The 18,767-nt window shown below is 45.2% G+C and overlaps 1 protein-coding gene across 4 annotated transcripts in view; it reads right to left on the bottom strand.

The window, feature by feature from the left end:
* Nucleotides 1-15,762, bottom strand: part of sox6 (SRY-box transcription factor 6) — a 144,478-nt gene extending 128,716 nt beyond the window's left edge. For 3 of the 4 annotated variants that reach the window (XM_046345737.1, XM_046345736.1, XM_046345735.1), the window contains exons 1-3: nt 15,308-15,761; nt 8,080-8,320; nt 2,442-2,652 (exon numbers count right to left, since the gene is read on the bottom strand). In XM_046345737.1, coding sequence (XP_046201693.1) covers nt 2,442-2,652; nt 8,080-8,320; nt 15,308-15,399 — 544 coding nt within the window. In that variant the 5' untranslated portion in view covers nt 15,400-15,761. Of the gene's footprint in view, nt 1-2,441; nt 2,653-8,079; nt 8,321-15,307 lie in introns of all 4 variants that reach the window. The other variant, XM_046345734.1, reaches the window with a different exon arrangement.
* Nucleotides 15,763-18,767: the final 3,005 nt, after the last annotated feature.

The raw sequence follows: 18,767 nt of genomic DNA on the forward strand, positions 1-18,767 counted from the left end.
GGACTAGTAAAGAGAGGACTACAGACACAGTGGAACCATTGAATAAAATCTGAAATTTATTGATGAAATACAATAAAATCACAACATAGGTTTCTTTGAATCAAAGCAAAAATAATTAGCTACAAAAAAAGAAAAAAACTACTGTATTTCTGTATTTCCCTCAACTCTGTCTTGTGGATTTGGCCTCAGGTTCATCACAATGGATGTTTTCCATTTTTCCAAACATCTTGGGAAGAATCTTCGGCAGGGCGAATCCAGGCCTGACACTAGTCTGCAGTGATGTCATTGCATCCATGGCCTGGAGAAGGGTGGCTTGTTCGTGAGGGTGCCTATCATATACCTTCCACCTCCATGTGAAAAAAAATTCCTCAATCGGGTTTTAAGAAAGGAGAGTACGGGGGTAAGTACAGGGTGGTTAATTGTGGATGGGCCTGAAACCATGCTTGCACCATTTGAGCATGGTGGAACCTGACATTATCCCACACAATGACATAGGTCATGCCATCAGCTCTACAGACCTTATTTAGCCCAACAAGGAAGGTTACATTTGAACAGCGAATCATGTGGCTGCCTGCAACTCAATACATAGAGTATATAGAGTAGAGAGATTTAGATGTTGTTCGACCAAACATTAGAACGGGCAAGATGAGTAATCTAAGCAACTTTGACCGTGGTATGATTGTTGATGCCACACATGGTGATTCCAAAATCTCAGAAACAGCTGCCTTCCTGGGATTTTTACGCACTACAGCCTCTAGAGTTTACAGAGAATGGAGCGATAAACAAAACACATTCAGTGAGCGGCAGTTCTGTGGGAAAAACACCTTGTTAATGAGAGAGGTCAGAGGTCAGAGGAGAATGTCCAGACTCATTCAACCTAACAGAAAGGCCACAAATGCTCAAATACCAGCTGTTTAAAACAGTGGTGTGCAGAATGGCATCTCTTAACATACAACACCATGAATAATTCAGGCTGTTGTGGAGGCAAAAGGGGGTCCTACCCGGTACTAGATAGGTGTACCTAATAAAGCGGCCGGTGAGTGAACAGTAATGTCAAATCTGAAAACATGGTCTGGAAAAGTGGTACATGGGACCATGGAAACAGTGTCTGTTAAGGAATGATGATGAAATATTACAGACATAGATAATGTCGTCCAATTGGTTCATGTTCCACGGTAATTGGTGTCAATGGATCTCGTTATCCTGAAACCTTCATGATCTAAACATGGAACATTGTTTGTCAGTTTCCATAAAACTATGCATTAAGAGTAATGCAACAGTTACATATCATTTTGAGCAGTTGTATCAACTGATAGTTAGATCATTGTAATGAACTGAATAGACAGTCATCTCAGATGTAATGTGTGAATTGCATTTTGAAATGGTAATACTTTGATGTTAAGTTGTGTCATTTTGAACAGGTGATTTTAGTTAAATGAACAAATGATCTTAGCTTTATGTGTATTGTATCCAAGCAATTGGAAAAAGTGTTATTTTTGAAAAATGTGTATTTTAATCATTGGTTGTGAGTTTTGTGTCTAGAGTTTTGAAAAATTACATCAAGGTTCCGAAATTAGTGCCAAAGTGATTGTAAAAAACTGTAATAGCCTGGACTCATTTTGTCTGTAGGTGCAGTTTTCTTTGACTGATGAATGCGTCCCTTAGTGAAGAGCTTTCTGTGTTGAAGAATATAAAGGTAATGTTCCTGGCATCAGGTCAGTGGCATGTGTTTTACGGCCTGACAGTTTGCCTTGGCAGTGGGGGGAGACCACACTTAAGCTGAGGTGTAGTGCCACCCACTCTTTGTCACTGTGGAAAGGGTTCAGAACAAACTGGAAACACAGTCACGTCAGTCCTCCCTGCCTCTGTCTGTGTATGTCTGGGTGTGTGTGTGTGTGTGTGTGTGTGTGTGTGTGTGTGTGTGTGTGTGTGTGTGTGTGTGTGTGTGTGTGTGTGTGTGTGTGTGTGTGTGTGTGTGTGTGTGTGTGTGTGTGTGTGTGTGTGTGTGTGTGTGTGTGTGTGTGTGTGTGTGTGTGTGTGTCTGGGTGTGTGTGTGTGTGTGTGTGTGTGTGTGTGTGTGTGTGTGTGTGTGTGTGTGTGTGTGTGTGTGTGTGTGTGTGTGTGTGTGTGTGTGTGTGTGTGTGTGTATGTGTGTGTGTGTGTGTGTGTGTGTGTGTGTGTGTGTGTGTGTGTGTGTGTGTGTGTGTGTGTGTGTGTGTGTGTGTGTGTGTGTGTGTGTGTGTGTGTGTGTGTGTGTGTGTGTGTGTGTGTGTGTCTAATTAAAAGAGAGAGAGAGTGAGTGGCAAAGGAAAAACTAAAATGATAGAGAAAGATAGAGGGAGGGAGAGGAAAAGTTTGAAGCCATTTGAAAAAGGAAGCATTCATACACACTCCCTCACACACATATATGTAAGCATACACACAGGTACTTAGTGTCCTACCATCTTGCTCTGACTTTGTCATCTCCTCCAGCTTCTTCTGCTTCAGTGTGTCCACCACATCGGCCAGGCTTCCTTTGCGGCGCTCCGGCGTTCCGAATGCAGATCCGCTCAGCAGGTCGCCGCGCTCCCGGGCCCCCTCCTCAGGCTTGTGTGGGGAGGTTGAGTTATTCCGGAAGGAGTACAGGGAACATACTTTATTGCTGTCAGATTCCTGTAAGAAAACAGCAGTTGGGAGGGGATGGGGAAAGAGAAAGGAGGGTGGATTTAATCATTAGTATTTCCCTTTGTATTCTCTCTGTCTCTGAGTTTTATCGTCTGTTGACAGTTGATGTAGTCAAATGCATTGATTGCTAGTTCTTTGGTGGCCCAGGGCGATGTGGCCATATCAAATGACTCCTCTCTGGCTTTCATACAACAACAGCTCCTATCAAATGATATCTGGCAAGTGAAAATAGTGTAGTGAAATGATGAGGGACACTTTCAGAGGGCATAGCCATAATGTGTGTGCGTGTGTGTGTGTGCATGTGTGTGTGTGTGTGTGCGCGCGCGTGAGTGTATGCGTGTGCTCAGGCACTACTTTACCTCCGGAGAATCTACACAGAGAAACCTCCCAACTATAATTTCTTGAATTGCGTTTGAGTGTACATTTGTGTTGGGGTGAGTGCTGTGTAATTTGTTCATTTTCGAGCGGAGGCGTATTCTCAGCTGAGTGCTGCGGGCCATCGTAAATCTGTGTCCTGTCTCAGGCTGTTGTTGTTTTTCAGTCCCACCTGTGTGTAGTTTAGTATTTAACTAAGGGTCCTGTTTGAGACTGATGGCTGGATGCTCTCTGTCCATGGAAAATGAGCAGGAAGAGAATGAGAGAGAGAGAGAGAGAGAGAGAGAGAGAGAGAGAGAGAGAGAGAGAGAGAGAGAGAGAGAGAGAGAGAGAGAGAGAGAGAGAGAGAGAGAGAGAGAGAGAGAGAGAGAGAGAGAGAGAACTTGGGTCATGGCTTCTCAGACACAAGGCTGTTTTAATTATGGCTTGCAGAGAGTGAGGAGACAACAGGTAATTCTGCTGTCAAGAGTTGAACCCTTTTACCTCTGTGTATTCTCACATCTGCTCTGTGTGACATGTATAGCACTGCCGGATCTGACATTTAACAACAAAACATTTACATTACACACACATAAAGGATTTAGCCATTCTACTGAAGGACACACACATAAAGGAGTTAGCCATTCTACTGAAGGACACACAGATAAAGGATTTAGCCATTCTACTGAAGGACACACAGATAAAGGAGTTAGCCATTCTACTGAAGGACACACACATAAAGGATTTAGCCATTCTACTGAAGGACACACAGATAAATGAGTTAGCCATTCTACTGAAGGACACACAGATAAAGGATTTAGCCATTCTACTGAAGGACACACAGATAAAGGAGTTAGCCATTCTACTGAAGGACACACAGATACAGGATTTAGCCATTCTACTGAAGGACACACAGATAAAGGAGTTAGCCATTCTACTGAAGGACACACAGATAAAGGATTTAGCCATTCTACTGAAGGACACACAGATAAAGGAGTTAGCCATTCTACTGAAGGACACACAGATAAAGGATTTAGCCATTCTACTGAAGGACACACAGATAAAGGAGTTAGCCATTCTACTGAAGGACACACAGATAAAGGATTTAGCCATTCTACTGAAGGACACACAGATAAAGGAGTTAGCCATTCTACTGAAGGACACACAGATAAAGGATTTAGCCATTCTACTGAAGGACACACAGATAAAGGAGTTAGCCATTCTACTGAAGGACACACACATAAAGGATTTAACCATTCTACTGAAGGACACACAGATAAAGGAGTTAGCCATTCTACTGAAGGACACACAGATAAAGGAGTTAGCCTTTCTACTGAAGGACACACAGATAAAGGATTTAGCCATTCTACTGAAGGACACACAGATAAATGAGTTAGCCATTCTACTGAAGGACACACAGATAAAGGATTTAGCCATTCTACTGAAGGACACACAGATAAAGGAGTTAGCCATTCTACTGAAGGACACACAGATACAGGATTTAGCCATTCTACTGAAGGACACACAGATAAAGGAGTTAGCCATTCTACTGAAGGACACACAGATAAATGATTTAGCCATTCTACTGAAGGACACACAGATAAAGGAGTTAGCCATTCTACTGAAGGACACACAGATAAAGGATTTAGCCATTCTACTGAAGGACACACAGATAAAGGAGTTAGCCATTCTACTGAAGGACACACATATAAAGGATTTAGCCATTCTACTGAAGGACACACAGATAAAGGAGTTAGCCATTCTACTGAAGGACACACAGATACAGGATTTAGCCATTCTACTGAAGGACACACAGATAAAGGATTTAGCCATTCTACTGAAGGACACACAGATAAAGGATTTAGCCATTCTACTGAAGGACACACAGATAAAGGATTTAGCCATTCTACTGAAGGACACACAGATAAAGGATTTAGCCATTCTACTGAAGGACACACAGATAAAGGATTTAGCCATTCTACTGAAGGACACACAGATAAAGGTGAAAGTGAACAACCCAAGAAGAAAGGAACATCAAGAAGGTAGAATGTTGAGAAGTGGGTTGGATCTGCTGATATTCCCAAAGAACATGGAGTGATGTACAGTACACTGGGCATTCCTGTTGCAATCTTTTATTCAAGCTTAATATCCTCAGACAGGCAGAGGAGTCAGAGAAGTGGTTCGGTTCAGTACCAGGGCCCGGGGTGGAGAGGCAAGGTCTACACCCAGCACAGGGCGTGCAGGATGGGGGTGATTATGCAGGGGTGGCTGTGGTTGTGCCAGGGCCAGTGGAGGGTGCTTGTGGGGAGTGGAGCGGCGCTGGGTTAATCAGCTGGCGCAGGTTCAGGGCACAGCCCACACAGACGCATGGCACAGCAGTGGAGTCAGGTAATCAGCAAAGGCAACACTTTCAGCCTTCTCACCGTCTGCCTCTCTCCCCCCTCTCTCTCTCTCTCTCTCTCTGTCAATCCCTCCTTCTCCCCTCTCACACTCCCTCTCCCATGTGCCATCTGTACCAAGTCAACTTGAGCTGACGGGATCTCGACACTTCACTTTTCCAATTTCAATGTTTACAATTTAATGGTAAAAATTAATTGTCACGCAGGGCCAAGGCCATGGCAATCCACAGCCAACTGTGATGTGACAATGGTGGGGAAAACGAATGTTGCTAGCTTTGAAGTACATTTGTGTTCGTCTTTTTATAATTAACCTCCAGACTTGTCATGGCCCCATGTTCTAGTCCTCCTTCCTTGGCCTCATGTCGCTCCTCAGTACGAAACCACAGCCTGACACCACCATCCATCTGATAGACTCTACTCAGACTAGAGCTTTGATACAACCCTTCAATTCACAAGGCCTCCACCATGACTCGCTGTATATTCTGTTCAACGCAGAACAATCAACCAGAACAAGATCATTTTACAGCTGCCTTATAGGAAAGGTTTTTCATGTCTAATAAAGGATTTATTGTGACAACAGATGTTATATATATATTGGCTGGTTTTTCCCAAGATAAAAAGGCAGCAAAAACTTTAGTTTTTCATATCTGGATACGATAATAATAATTGAAGTAATGATCAACTGAAAAGGATTTAACATTATGCAAACTAAATGCAAGCATTTCCTCCCTCAGATCCAAAATGAATAGAATGAACTTTCATACGGATCCTTTCATTCTATCAAGAGGCTGTCGAGTGATTGCAGTGAGTAACACGAGACAATGCACAAAACATTCTTTCAAATGCTCTAATTACCTTCATCACTAACGGCCCTGTGATCCAATTAGAGCCTGTCAGAAGAGCGGACCACCTGAGCAATCTCCTGACTGTCATTTACATACTGGACGACAAGAACAGTGTCTCCAGACCGCCCAGCATCCTTAGAAAACAAGTCGGGACAAAGGGGCTGGGATGGGGCTGGGAGTGGGACGTGGGTGGGCAGGAGGAGTGGGGGGCAGCGACTCTCTCCCAGCAGCCACTGCAGTGTGGAGCGGTGGCCCCTGGAAGGCTACTTCAGAGCCCCTCTGGGTCTCTTTACTGCAGGCCCGTCTGTCACAAACAGCCACCTGCCTCCCCGGCTACAGCCCACAAGTGCCTCTGCTCTTCTCTCCTCCGCACACATCAAAGCAGCTCCACAGATTGTCTGGGGCCTGCTGCAGATGTACACAACAACACATATTGTGGGAGATGTTTCTTTGATGACAAAAATAATGCAGCCTGAAGAAGATGCGTAGCATCATTCCGTTCTGTCTTAATTTATCAGACTGTGGTATTGAATGTTTATTGGGATGCTGTGTAGTGTAATACACATTTTACTGTTGATGTCTGTTGGGTCTGTTCAGCCTAATAATAACCTGTAGCTGATTATAGTTGGTTTGGTGCTGCCTATCTGAGGGTCCCAGGGTCCCTACGGCTTCACAGTATTAGAGACAGTACCCGTGGCTGGGAGGAGGAGGCAGGGGCTGGGCATGTGAAGAATTCCCTTTTACAAGCACAGAACAATGGGTGGCTGTTGAGCCTGTATCTTGGCCCCAGTGCATCCTGGTCCAGAGAGAGCCTCTAGTGAGGGAGTCAGGCGGCTGGGGGGCTGAGGGGCCCTGGAAGGCCCTCTAGAACAGATACCCTCTCAGAGACTTTGTTCCACTGTTGTATTGTCTCCCTATTTATAGTTTCATCAAATCTGCGTGTGACGTTAAAATGCAACTCAATACGTTGTTGTCCTCTTCTTTTAGAGTGGGGCGGATCTCAAGACACTCGTGAGAGCTTAGACTTCAAAGACAAGTGCTTGGCAGAACGCATGGTCTTAAGTCTTCATTGAAATTGTTCCGAGGGCTCTGTTGTGACCGTGTCCTTGTCGGAGAAATTCCTCTCTGCTAGGGCATAGTGACAAGACAGTTTTGTGTGTGTGTGTGTGTGTGTGTGTGTGTGTGTGTGTGTGTCAGGCTTACTCATACTCAGAGGCTAGACAGTGGTGAAAGTCATTAATGGTGAAGGTCACCAACGGAAAATTCATCTACCTCACCCATGACAACGTTGGAAAACAGACCGCTGTTGTACAGAGACAATAATACGGTACCCTCTGAAGGCTTGCATGTCACCTACAGTAAATAGTGAATGGTACACTGAGTCATTACAGTAGACACTGAGTATTACAACAGTAAGGCAGCTAGCTATAGACCCTGTATCAGATAGATCCACAAAAAAACTGCTAAGACATATTACTCTTCTTTCTTTGGGATGTATGTTTTCTAGGAATTACAAGATGTATCAATGATTCCTCATTCCTACTTATATTATTTTAGCATTTTTTAGCAGTTGTAATATGTCTACTAGTCAACTGTCTACTTGTCTACTAGTCAATATGTCTACTTGTGGTCCTTCTGTAGCTCAGTTGGTAGAGCATGGCGCTTGTAACGCCAGGGTAGTGGGTTCGATCCCCGGGACCACCCATACGTAGAATGTATGCACACATGACTGTAAGTCGCTTTGGATAAAAGCGTCTGCTAAATGGCATATTATTTTATTTATTTTTTTAACTGGTCTACAGGGTGGTGTCTCTCACCATGCGCTGCTGGGCTGACACCATGCTGTCCCAGTCACTCTCTGGAGGGACACTGCTGAGGGGCTGCAGTTCGTCCATGGAGCCCTTGCTGTGGAGCAGGCTGTGCAGGGGCAGCTGGGGCGTCCCGTGGGCCTCGGCACTCTCCTCCTTATCCCAGGACAGGTGGTCCTGACTCATGGCTTCCTCCCCATCGGCGACGGAGACAAACGGAGAGGTGGCTTGCTTTGAAGACATTATTCTGCTGTGGAAGAGAGAAAGAGAAAAGGACAACCGGTCAGAAAACTGCAAAGCCTCATAGTTAAAAGTCTGACAGTTTTATGACCCCGGGACGACAAAACAGCTGATGTCAAATTGTATTTACGACAGGTATGCTGGATGTTTCACCATCCTCACATCAACCTACACATGTTGGTGCCCAGAAAAACAATGTTGGACTTGACTCAAAGTTGGAGAAATCCTATCAATGGTCATGTGGCCTGCTGAGGAGGTGTGAGAGCAGGCCATGGGGCTTCTCCTAATCCTTTGTTTAATGTAAATGGTGGAGATGAGGCTGGAGCGGTGCCTGTGTCTGGGCCAGGCCCAACACTCCCTCCCTCCACCCAGCCAATGATTAGGCCGCTAAGAGGGTTACTATACCACATAACATGCTCTCATTGAAGCTCTAACACAGCCCCACATAGTGTCCCAGTCAAGCCCCAGTCAATAATGACCCTAGATAAAGGTAAACATGACAACACTATTCTCTATCGCTCCAAATTCAGATAATGCCTTAAACCGCTTTTGTTTGATTATGATAAACAATTATAAGGAGATGACGAGTCTTAGTAATGTGCTTGTCTTCTTAATTAGCAGAAGAGCCTTAATTGATTGAATTGAACAGTTGACAGAACGATCCTGCCACCAAACACAACACCAACCCCAAGCTGCTTCCTTTCTACTTTCCACTCTCCAAATTAGCAAACGATTCACTTTTCAGTGCTACACTATTTCTCCAGGCCAATAAATCCTACTTAAGCAGCTTGGAAATCAGATCCTGGCAGTGGAAGACAGAATTTACAAATCTGTCACATACTTTCATGAATATTACAGTGAAGAGTGTACTTGACATATCAGGTGCAACGAAAACAAATGCTAACAGTGTTTAATTTTTTTATGTAGCTTAACATTTCCCCTCATAGAATTTTACAGCTAATTTAGCCTCTTCTTACAATTACAACGCCACCCTCATGCTGTGACCTACAATTACTGAAATGAATACTGTGCCAGAAAATCTAATTATACAATTGGTATTAATAAGATAATAATAATGCATTCCTACTGATCTGAAGTGGGGGAAAGGAGCCAGTCCATATCTACTGGTCATTTTCTTTTCCCCACACCCCTGATCTGCCTCTATCTAAGCTGCTGGGTATTTAACAATGAAAACAGCATGTGAGCCTCAAGTCTAGGTCTCATCTCTGCTGTAGCATCTTCTATGCCAGGGAGAGGCAGGGATGGGCAGGGGAAGACAGGCAGAGACAGGGGGAGCTCTGGGTGTGAGAAATCTGTCCCATTCTCATCTCTTCCACAGGGTCACTGTGACAGAGGTTTAGCCACCCAATTATCAAGGCTATGGCTGGAGGAAGGAGACAGAGAGGTTGGTATTCTAGGTCAAGGGCTGTGGTGTGATCGTGTCCTTGTGTTGCCTGCTGGGAGGACCATGAGACAGACAGACAGACAGACAGACTCCACCTTACCTCACCAGACTCTGCCAAATTAATGGCATGGGGTTCACAGAGGGCTCAAAACAAACTTGACACAGGGAGAGATTAACACACAGTTTGGTGTTAGAATAATCTGATCAAGAGTCTAGGTGCTTCCACACTCCCCGTACGTGAGGATTGTGCACATCGCATGCCGCTGTTAGGCCCGACAGCGCTCAGCAGCCTCAGCTCCACTAAAGAATGACTAGTTCACTTGAAGCCGTGCCATCCTTTTACTACACACAGCGCTGAACAGCAGAGCAGACTGGCACTCTCAATGTGCACTGTTAAGTACAGTTCATTAACTGAGTTCAGAGCCAGCACATTACTGTATTTCACAAGGCATTACAATAAAGAGTGTTGAAAACACATATACGTATTAGGACATCCAAGTCTAACAGGCTGGCAGGCAAACCCACGCGCACGCGCACGCGCACGCGCACGCGCACACACACACACACACACACACACACACACACACACACACACACACACACACACACACACACACACACACACACACCACCCACACACACACACACACACACACACACACACACACACACACACACACACACACACACACACACACACACACACACACACACACACACACACACACACACACACACACACACACACACACACACACACACATACACACACATACACACACACCTAAACACACACACACACGCCCAAACACACACACACACACATACACCCACACACACACACACACACCTAAACACACACACACCTAAACACACACACACACATACACCCACACACACACACAGAGGCACGTAGTTATATATCAGTATTTTTGGTGTTGGTTAGGGTGAAAATGGGAAGATGGCAGCCAATGTTAATCACCCAGGCCCCAGCAGCTGTGTCAACAGGGCCAGTCTGTCAGGTACCGTAGTGCTGGGAGGGAAGGAACCTCACTCTCTCTCAGACCGGCCTGTGATGTCTTCTGTTTTATCTAGAGAGACCCAGCTCTCAATTTTAATCAGACAATAAATTGTTTCCTGTAATTATATGTGAACTAATTCTCAACTGGCCTACCTGGTTAAATAAAGGTGAAATAAAATAAATACAAATATCAAATAGAAAATGGTCTTGAAATTGAGAGTGTTAATTGAACATCTAAATTCAGAGCAAAGTTCAGAACTTGTTGCATGTTGAGAGTGATGGTGTGCTGTGAGGAAGATGGGGGTGGAGAGAGGTTTGAGAAGGGGGGGGGGGGCTCGAGTTAAGAGATTCCGCCACATTTTTTATTCATGCATCCAAAAAGCCCGGGCCTCCAGCACAACAAGCTCCTGTCTTCAATGGAGTGCGAGAGTGAAACAAAGCACTTCTTTTGTATGACACAGTAAATCAAGTGGTATTATTTTACCACTAAAATATTCAGTCTCTCAGGCACTTTTACCCCGGTCTCCAGCCATCAGTCAAGCTGCTGAGGCGTGAGAGAGACAGAGTGAACAGGGCTGACTCCATCCTCCTGTAACATGTGTCTACAGCAATCTTGTTAGAAAATGCAACAGATCTGCGGCAGGCTCCGTAACAGTATTTGTCAGTGGGTTAATAATTTATTAGCAGAGCTGGGAGGGCTGCGCTCAGCTAAAGAGAGCACAGAGCGAGGGTGCCCCACCCCCCAACCTCTCAGAGGCCCTATACAATACCAGCTCTCATTATTGAAGGGAGAGAGAGGGAGGGATATTGCAATAAGTCTCAGAAAATGTCAGAGGGCAACAATATGTACATTATATAGTCCCCAAAGCCTATGCTGGGATATAATGGTACACAACCTGAGCGTTTGATTCCAGAATTGTTTGACTGAAGCAATAAAACATAAGGTGTTTCATAGAGTAGGAGAGCAGCTGGGGTCCAGGTCGACAGTGGTGATTGTGAAACATTCAATAACAGAGTATCCAAGGCTCTGGTGAGACACTCATAAAAAGGCTCAACAAAACAATCCGTTTATACATTGTATTCTAACTACACTGCATTCTGCACTGTTGCTATTCCTTTACCCTTATCAATAATGTAATGTGTTTCTCTAGTAATGAAGCCCAATATTTGCCTTTGTGTACATTGAGCAGTGAGAATATGGCAAACTGAAGAAGCCTCTCTGGCGTGAATTCTTGACAAGCCGTCTCCCCTCATGCTTGATTACACAATAACAATGGACAGCTAACAAACCAAACTAATCAATAAGAGCATGACATGTTGCCTGCCTTCTCCCAGACAAAACCCCAGTGACTTTGCAGAGGAAAGAAAGAGGAAACTGTGAAATAGAGAACGGGTCTTTAAATAGCTGACAATACTGGCCACATTTAAAGGATTAGGAGTGAGGGCTCATATGGCCTGGAATGCTTTGAGTCATGAATTGTTGCCACTGATAATGTTTCATCACGCGACAACCTCTGTTTAATTGGTTAAGCATTAGAGGACCCTAGGTCTTATGACTGGGCCGTGCGTCTGTGGCTATCGCATTTCCTCCTCTATCGTAACAAGCTCTGACTTTCAGCCCGCTGTCGCTGCTCTTTCACACTGCTGACCTTTTATAGACAATGGTGATAAGTAACTCCACACCAGCCCCCCCCCCTTCGCCCATCGCCTGCCTCGCGCCCCACAACCCCCACACCTCTTCCCTCTCCTCTCAGCCTTAATCACAGGTCGCTTCAGCAGAAAAATATTAGCCCCCTTAGCCCCCTTACCCTCAGACACCCTCAGGTCCTTCTGTAGCTCAGTTGGTAGAGCATGGCGCTTGTAACGCCAGGGTAGTGGGTTCGATTCCCGGGACCACCCATACGTAGAATGTATGCACACATGACTGTAAGTCGCTTTGGATAAAAGCGTCTGCTAAATGGCATATATTATTATTATTAATATATTATAACCAATTTTCTTTGTGGGGGAATAAGGAAATAAGTTGTTAAAACAAGAGGACCATTGTTTGAAGACATAACGATGGGAACGCTGGATATGGCAAGAGGCTGCTTTATGACTGAGCTTCAGGTTTCCATGGGTAACGACGTGCAGGTATACACACACACACACACACACACACACACACACACACACACACACACACACACACACACACACACACACACACACACACACACACACACACACACACACACACACACACACACACACACACACACACACACACACACACACACACAAATGCAGAAAATAAAAGGTATAAATGATATTGATTTGGAGAAATATTCCTTAATGGAATCTTTTGATTTTCTCTAAAGAAAATCTAAAGTCATTTGAAAACAAAGGCATTTCAACAGAAACTGACAATTGGGTGAACATCTAAAAAGCATGACGTCTTTAGACAACATCGACTGGAACAAAGAGATATAAATATTATATCAAATATTAATATTACATCATACTAACAATGGAAAACTACAAATATAAATACGAGCCGTTATCGCAGGCCAGCACAAGAGCCATTTGGTGCACCTAATGAAATATCATTGTAGATGTAAATGCATTACACACCATGCTGCTGAAGGCACTGTGAGAACATGGTCAGAGCATCACTGTCTACACAAAGACGATACAGGCTTTACTCCAGAGCACAAGTCAGGGCTCACACACATAGTGGGAGTGAGAAAGAGGTCATATAAGTTCTAGTATTCAATTTAGTTTAAGCAATCTACAATACATTAAAAAAAACTGATTTGAGGACTGAAGGCCATATTTCCTTACATTTGAAAATATCTTTTGAATTTCCTTTCAATAGACACTCAATATTGTCTATATTTTACAGATGGATAGAGCCAGGCTCATATGAGCCTGAGACTGGCTGCACAACTTACAAAGGGGGAAAAAATATGTCTTCTTCTAGAGGTCTTTGTAACCTCCTATTCCCCCAATGTTGTCCCAGGTGACATAGCAGGGATCCACAGGGTCTTCACCTGGCATAATAACATGTTGCTCCCTCACAGCTCCCAGCTGGGAAATGACTGACACACTCACTGCCGTTTAGCACAATTAAATGATCGCCTTCCATTGTGACTGTGTTGTAGATGAGCCTGGCACCCCATACATAAACATATAATAATGATTCAGCTTCTACCGCTCTCCTTCCCTCTCTGTGTAAAACACACACACACACACACACACACACACACACACACACACACACACACACACACACACACACACACACACACACACACACACACACACACACACACACACACACACACACACACACACACACACACACACGAACACACACACACACACACACACACACACACACACACACACACACACACACACACACACACACACACACACACGCACACGCACACGCACACACACACACACCACAGCAGCTAACACTACCTTTGAGACCCAGTAAATGAAAAATCGATGGTGAGGAACTTCCTACTGTAAATTCTAAAACAGTTACAATATTTACAGTTTACTTATGATAATCAGATCGTTTTACATTATTTAGATTTTATGGATTCTACAAACAAATGGCTCTGCTAGACATTGTAGCTTTAAAATATATATATATATATATATATAGAGAGAGAGAGAGAGAGAGAGAGAGAGAGAGAGAGAGAGAGAGAGAGAGAGAGAGAGAGAGAGAGAGAGAGAGAGAGAGAGAGAGAGAGAGAGAGAGAGAGAGACAGAGAGAGAGACAGAGAGAGAGACAGACAGAGAGAGAGAGACAGAGAGAGAGAGAGACAGAGAGAGAGAGAGAGAGAGAGAGAGAGAGAGAGAGAGAGAGAGACAGAGAGAGAGACAGAGAGAGAGACAGACAGAGAGAGAGAGACAGAGAGAGAGAGACAGAGAGAGAGAGATGTTCATATTAAAAGTTCAAATGAACATTTCACTTCCATGATATCTATTTCAGACAATAATATAAAAATGTAATCCAAGGAGAAAAATTCAAGTGGACGAAGTAATTATGTGTAATGATATAAAAATATTGCAAATGGCTGGGGAAATACATACACCCTAACAACGTAGCTGGAGAGAGTTGTTCCTCTATAAATGTTGACCTTCCCCCTTCAAAAAGTCAACTCAATTACACAAGCACTTCATCCCCACTTCACTCACTCTCCTGATGCTTTCTCTATTAGAAACCAACGTTGTTACTCCGTCTAAAACCCACACTCAAAAAGACAGCCACCCAGAGCAAATTAAGCAAGCCTCCTCAAGTGCACACTTTAGATATAGAGCATAGCATCCGTAATTACTTTGCACAGTAAATTATTTGCAATAATATCCTGTTGGAGGAGCCGTCTTCCGTCTCACTTTAAACACTTGTGCAGCTGGATTAGTTAGACAGCCTGGTTGGTGTCCTGCCCCCCCTTGCTAGCTGCTAGGCAGAGCCTGACAACAGAAGCTGATGCAGGTGTGAGAGCGCTGAAGTGGCTCTGTCTGTCTGTCTGTCTGTCTGTCTACCCAGTGAGGGTCGAGGAGCACACACTTACAAACTGAGCCGCTCGTCTCCACCGATGGCCCCCTCCGCCACTGGCCCTCTTCCTCCCGATCCAAGAGAGACAACTTCAGCGCTGGATGGCATAACACCTCCTCAGTTCACCAGGAGCCAGAGGGGTACACACACTCACACTCTCTCCTCTCACACAGATACACACACACTCTCACTCACTCACTCTCTCTCTCTCACACACACACACACACACACACACTCTCGCTCTCTCTCTCTCTCTCTCTCTCTCACACACACACACGCATGCAAGCACGCACTCACAAACACACGCTGACAGGCCAAGCGTCCAGTGCATTACTTTTCCCATCTGTTCCACAGTACTCTGTCTCAGAAGGCATCCACGAGGAGGAGAAGTAGAGAACAAAAATAGAGGACAGAACTAGAGGACAGAACTAGAGGACAGCCAGGAGCAGTACACATAGGAGCAGCACCCACAATAAAGAACAGCACCAGCTCCCTCTCTCTTACACTCCCCCGCCTTCTCTCTCTCTCTTTCACTCCCCCGCTCCCTCTCTCTTACACTCCCCCGCTTCCTCTCTCTCTCTCTTACACTCCCCCGCTCCCTCTCTCTCTCTCTCTTACACTCCCCGCTCCCTCTCTCTCTCTCTCTTACACTCCCCGCTCCCTCTCTCTCTCTCTTACACTCCCCCGCTCCCTCTCTCTCTCTTACACTCCCCCGCTCCCTCTCTCTTACACTCCCCCGCTCCCTCTCTCTCTCTCTTACACTCCACCGCTCCCTCTCTCTCTCACAATCCCCTGCTCCCTCTCTCTCTCTCTCTGAACGTGTAGAGGTCTGGGCCTTCTGGGTGATGCAGTTCCCAAAGTGCCTTCTGTCACTGCCACTGCAGTTAAGCAAACTTTACAGCCAGTCAAGCCATCAACCAACACAGGCTATTCGCTGAGCAACAGTGGAGCTTTGTGGCTCCCCTCCCAGTTGACAGTAAGTTATGAGCCCTTTGTGAGCGCAGGGGAAGGAAAACAGAGATCGGAATTTGGCAGGAACATAATAATACAGAATTCTCCTGTCTGTGGAACCTGAAGTTTTCATGGAAACAATCAAGCATTGTTGGAGTAAAGAAAAGCGACTGACAGATGAAATATAGTGGGGGGCCCTTTTAGGAAAACAGTCAACAAAGCGCCATTCAGGCCAGGTCCTTTCTGTCATTTATAAAGATAACTTCTATGCACTTGAGAGTTTAGAGCAAAGAGTTCAGATTGAACAAACCAAGTGTAACATCTCCCACAGTCCACAGTGCACAGAGCTGTGGAGAGGACTGGGGGTGCCAAACAAGTAGGCTGGGGGGCTGCCAGGCATCACAAGGTTCCTAGAGATACACAATGAGTATATAGGGGACAGAGAGGGAGGAGAGAAGAGAAGGGGGAGAGGAGAGAAAAGGGGCCCCTGAAAAAACGCAGAGAGCCGCCCCAAAAGAGCAGGAACAATGGCTAATTATGAAGGAGTCATTTTGCAGGGGGACAGAAAAAGAGAGGGACAGTGGAGACACAGAATGGATTATGAAAGGATGGGGGGGGGGGGGGTATTCTTCTGCATGGCAGGAGAACTGTGGGCCTCAGTCTTTGGCCTGCTCCTTATGAGGTCATCACTGGCAGCCATTGCCCAGAAAAGTTTGGTTGGTACAACTGCCGTTTGGACATCTGGAATGTCGGCACACAGTGGCCTGCTTTCTCCACAACTATCCTGATTCTTTTCTTTTCCAAAAATAGGACGCTTCGCCAGCGCTGGTCACTCAAATTGGAAAATGTACAGCGTCTAATGAAAAGAATAGCAGTTTTGTTCTCTTTTATTCTCATCTCATAAATGGGAATGAGGAAATTACCTTCAACGCTGCTTTGATTAAGCGGCTCTATTCTAGGGATTGGCTGGACAACAGCTCATTAGTTACAGTTAGTCCCACCCCTAATTCTTTGGGGATTTGTTTTTCTTTCATTCTTTCTTTCTCTGTTTTTCTCTCACTCACTCATGAATTGAAAGAATTCATTGGGCGCGCAAACAAGGCACACAAATGTGTCCACCTTTGTCACTCTGGACGTTTTTCTCTATCTTAGTGCCTTGTATGTTCTCTGAAGGACGGAGGGAGGTTGAGAAACTGATGCCTGGGATAAAGGGAGGGAGCTACGTAGGGAGGGAAAGGGCCATATTCTGAGAGTTGCAACGTTTCATGTGACACGTCAATCGGAAAATCCAAACAGGGGTAGTTCATTTGCTCCACCCAGATGAGACCATGTAGAAGGAACTGATGAATAGAGGTCAGGCAGGCCACACCTCACAGACATTGATTGCCGATTTCAACCACTGAAACCAATTCATTTGCCCTCGTTGAATAGAAAGCATGGTCAACAGTGTGTAACGCTGTGACAGGTCGGACGGGAGGGCCGAATAAAAGTGAGCGGCTAAACGAATGCTTGGCAGCCGGCTCTGTTTGGAGGTGGTTCAGAGTTATCCTGCTGACTGACAGCCCATACAGAGAAATAGAGGCTGCAAGGAGAAACGAGATCCGAGGAGCCAAACCAGAACCACCTGCCACTGATCTGAGTAATTGCCCCAAAATTTGGTTCACAGAAGACATGTACAGCCCCTGTTTAGCAATGCTTCACTCACAGAGCGGCACGGAGAAAACCACTATAACTGAATGGGAAACACAGTCTAATAAAATCAGGGAGCTGACAGACATGGTTGAAGAGAAAAATGTGCAGTATATGCAGTCTGAGAGAACAGGCTCTGTACAGGATTAGCCGCTGACTGATACAGAAAATGTCTCACCAGTGGGCTGTTAACCATGTGTCTGACCACTGATACTTCGCTCAAACTCACACTGCATTCATCTATTTGTCAAGATGCCAGATAAAAAGACATGGTAGGCCTCTGTCGAAATATAAATATCACCGCAAATGATAAACTCACTGCAATCTATTACCTACAAAAACATCAAATAAGACTCCTTTCTGCCTGGTCAGCAGTGAGCAGGTTTTGATGTGGAAATGGGGCCATTATTTCTCCTCTCACTATCTCCATCACAGCCCCAGGCCTCTGGTAGTTTCTGGTAGTCAGAGGCAGTCATGTTGACTAACACCTTGGTGGGAGAGGTTTCTCTTCTTTCCTGGCAGACGCAGACCACGCATGCATCATGACAGGCATTCAGAATGAAATCATGAACTAAATTGCTTTCTTAAAAAACCACAAGTGTGAGCCAGGGGTTTGTGTCTGTGCCTGGCCGGTGGCCACGTCCCTCTGGTTCCCAGGCAGCCTCTGCCCGGCTCTGTTGTGGTTCCCTGCTACCACATTCATTACGCTCAGCGCAGCCCGGCTCAGCCTCAGACTCGCTACACTGTGGTGGGGCTCACTCACTGGACCCGTAGGAAATCATCTGGTCATCTCAAACTACTCCTCCATTTCAGACGGCCCCGCTCCACACAAAGAG

The sequence above is a fragment of the Oncorhynchus gorbuscha genome, linkage group LG04 (assembly GCF_021184085.1).
Source record: "Oncorhynchus gorbuscha isolate QuinsamMale2020 ecotype Even-year linkage group LG04, OgorEven_v1.0, whole genome shotgun sequence".
In the NCBI taxonomy this organism is placed as follows: Eukaryota; Metazoa; Chordata; class Actinopteri; order Salmoniformes; family Salmonidae; genus Oncorhynchus; species Oncorhynchus gorbuscha.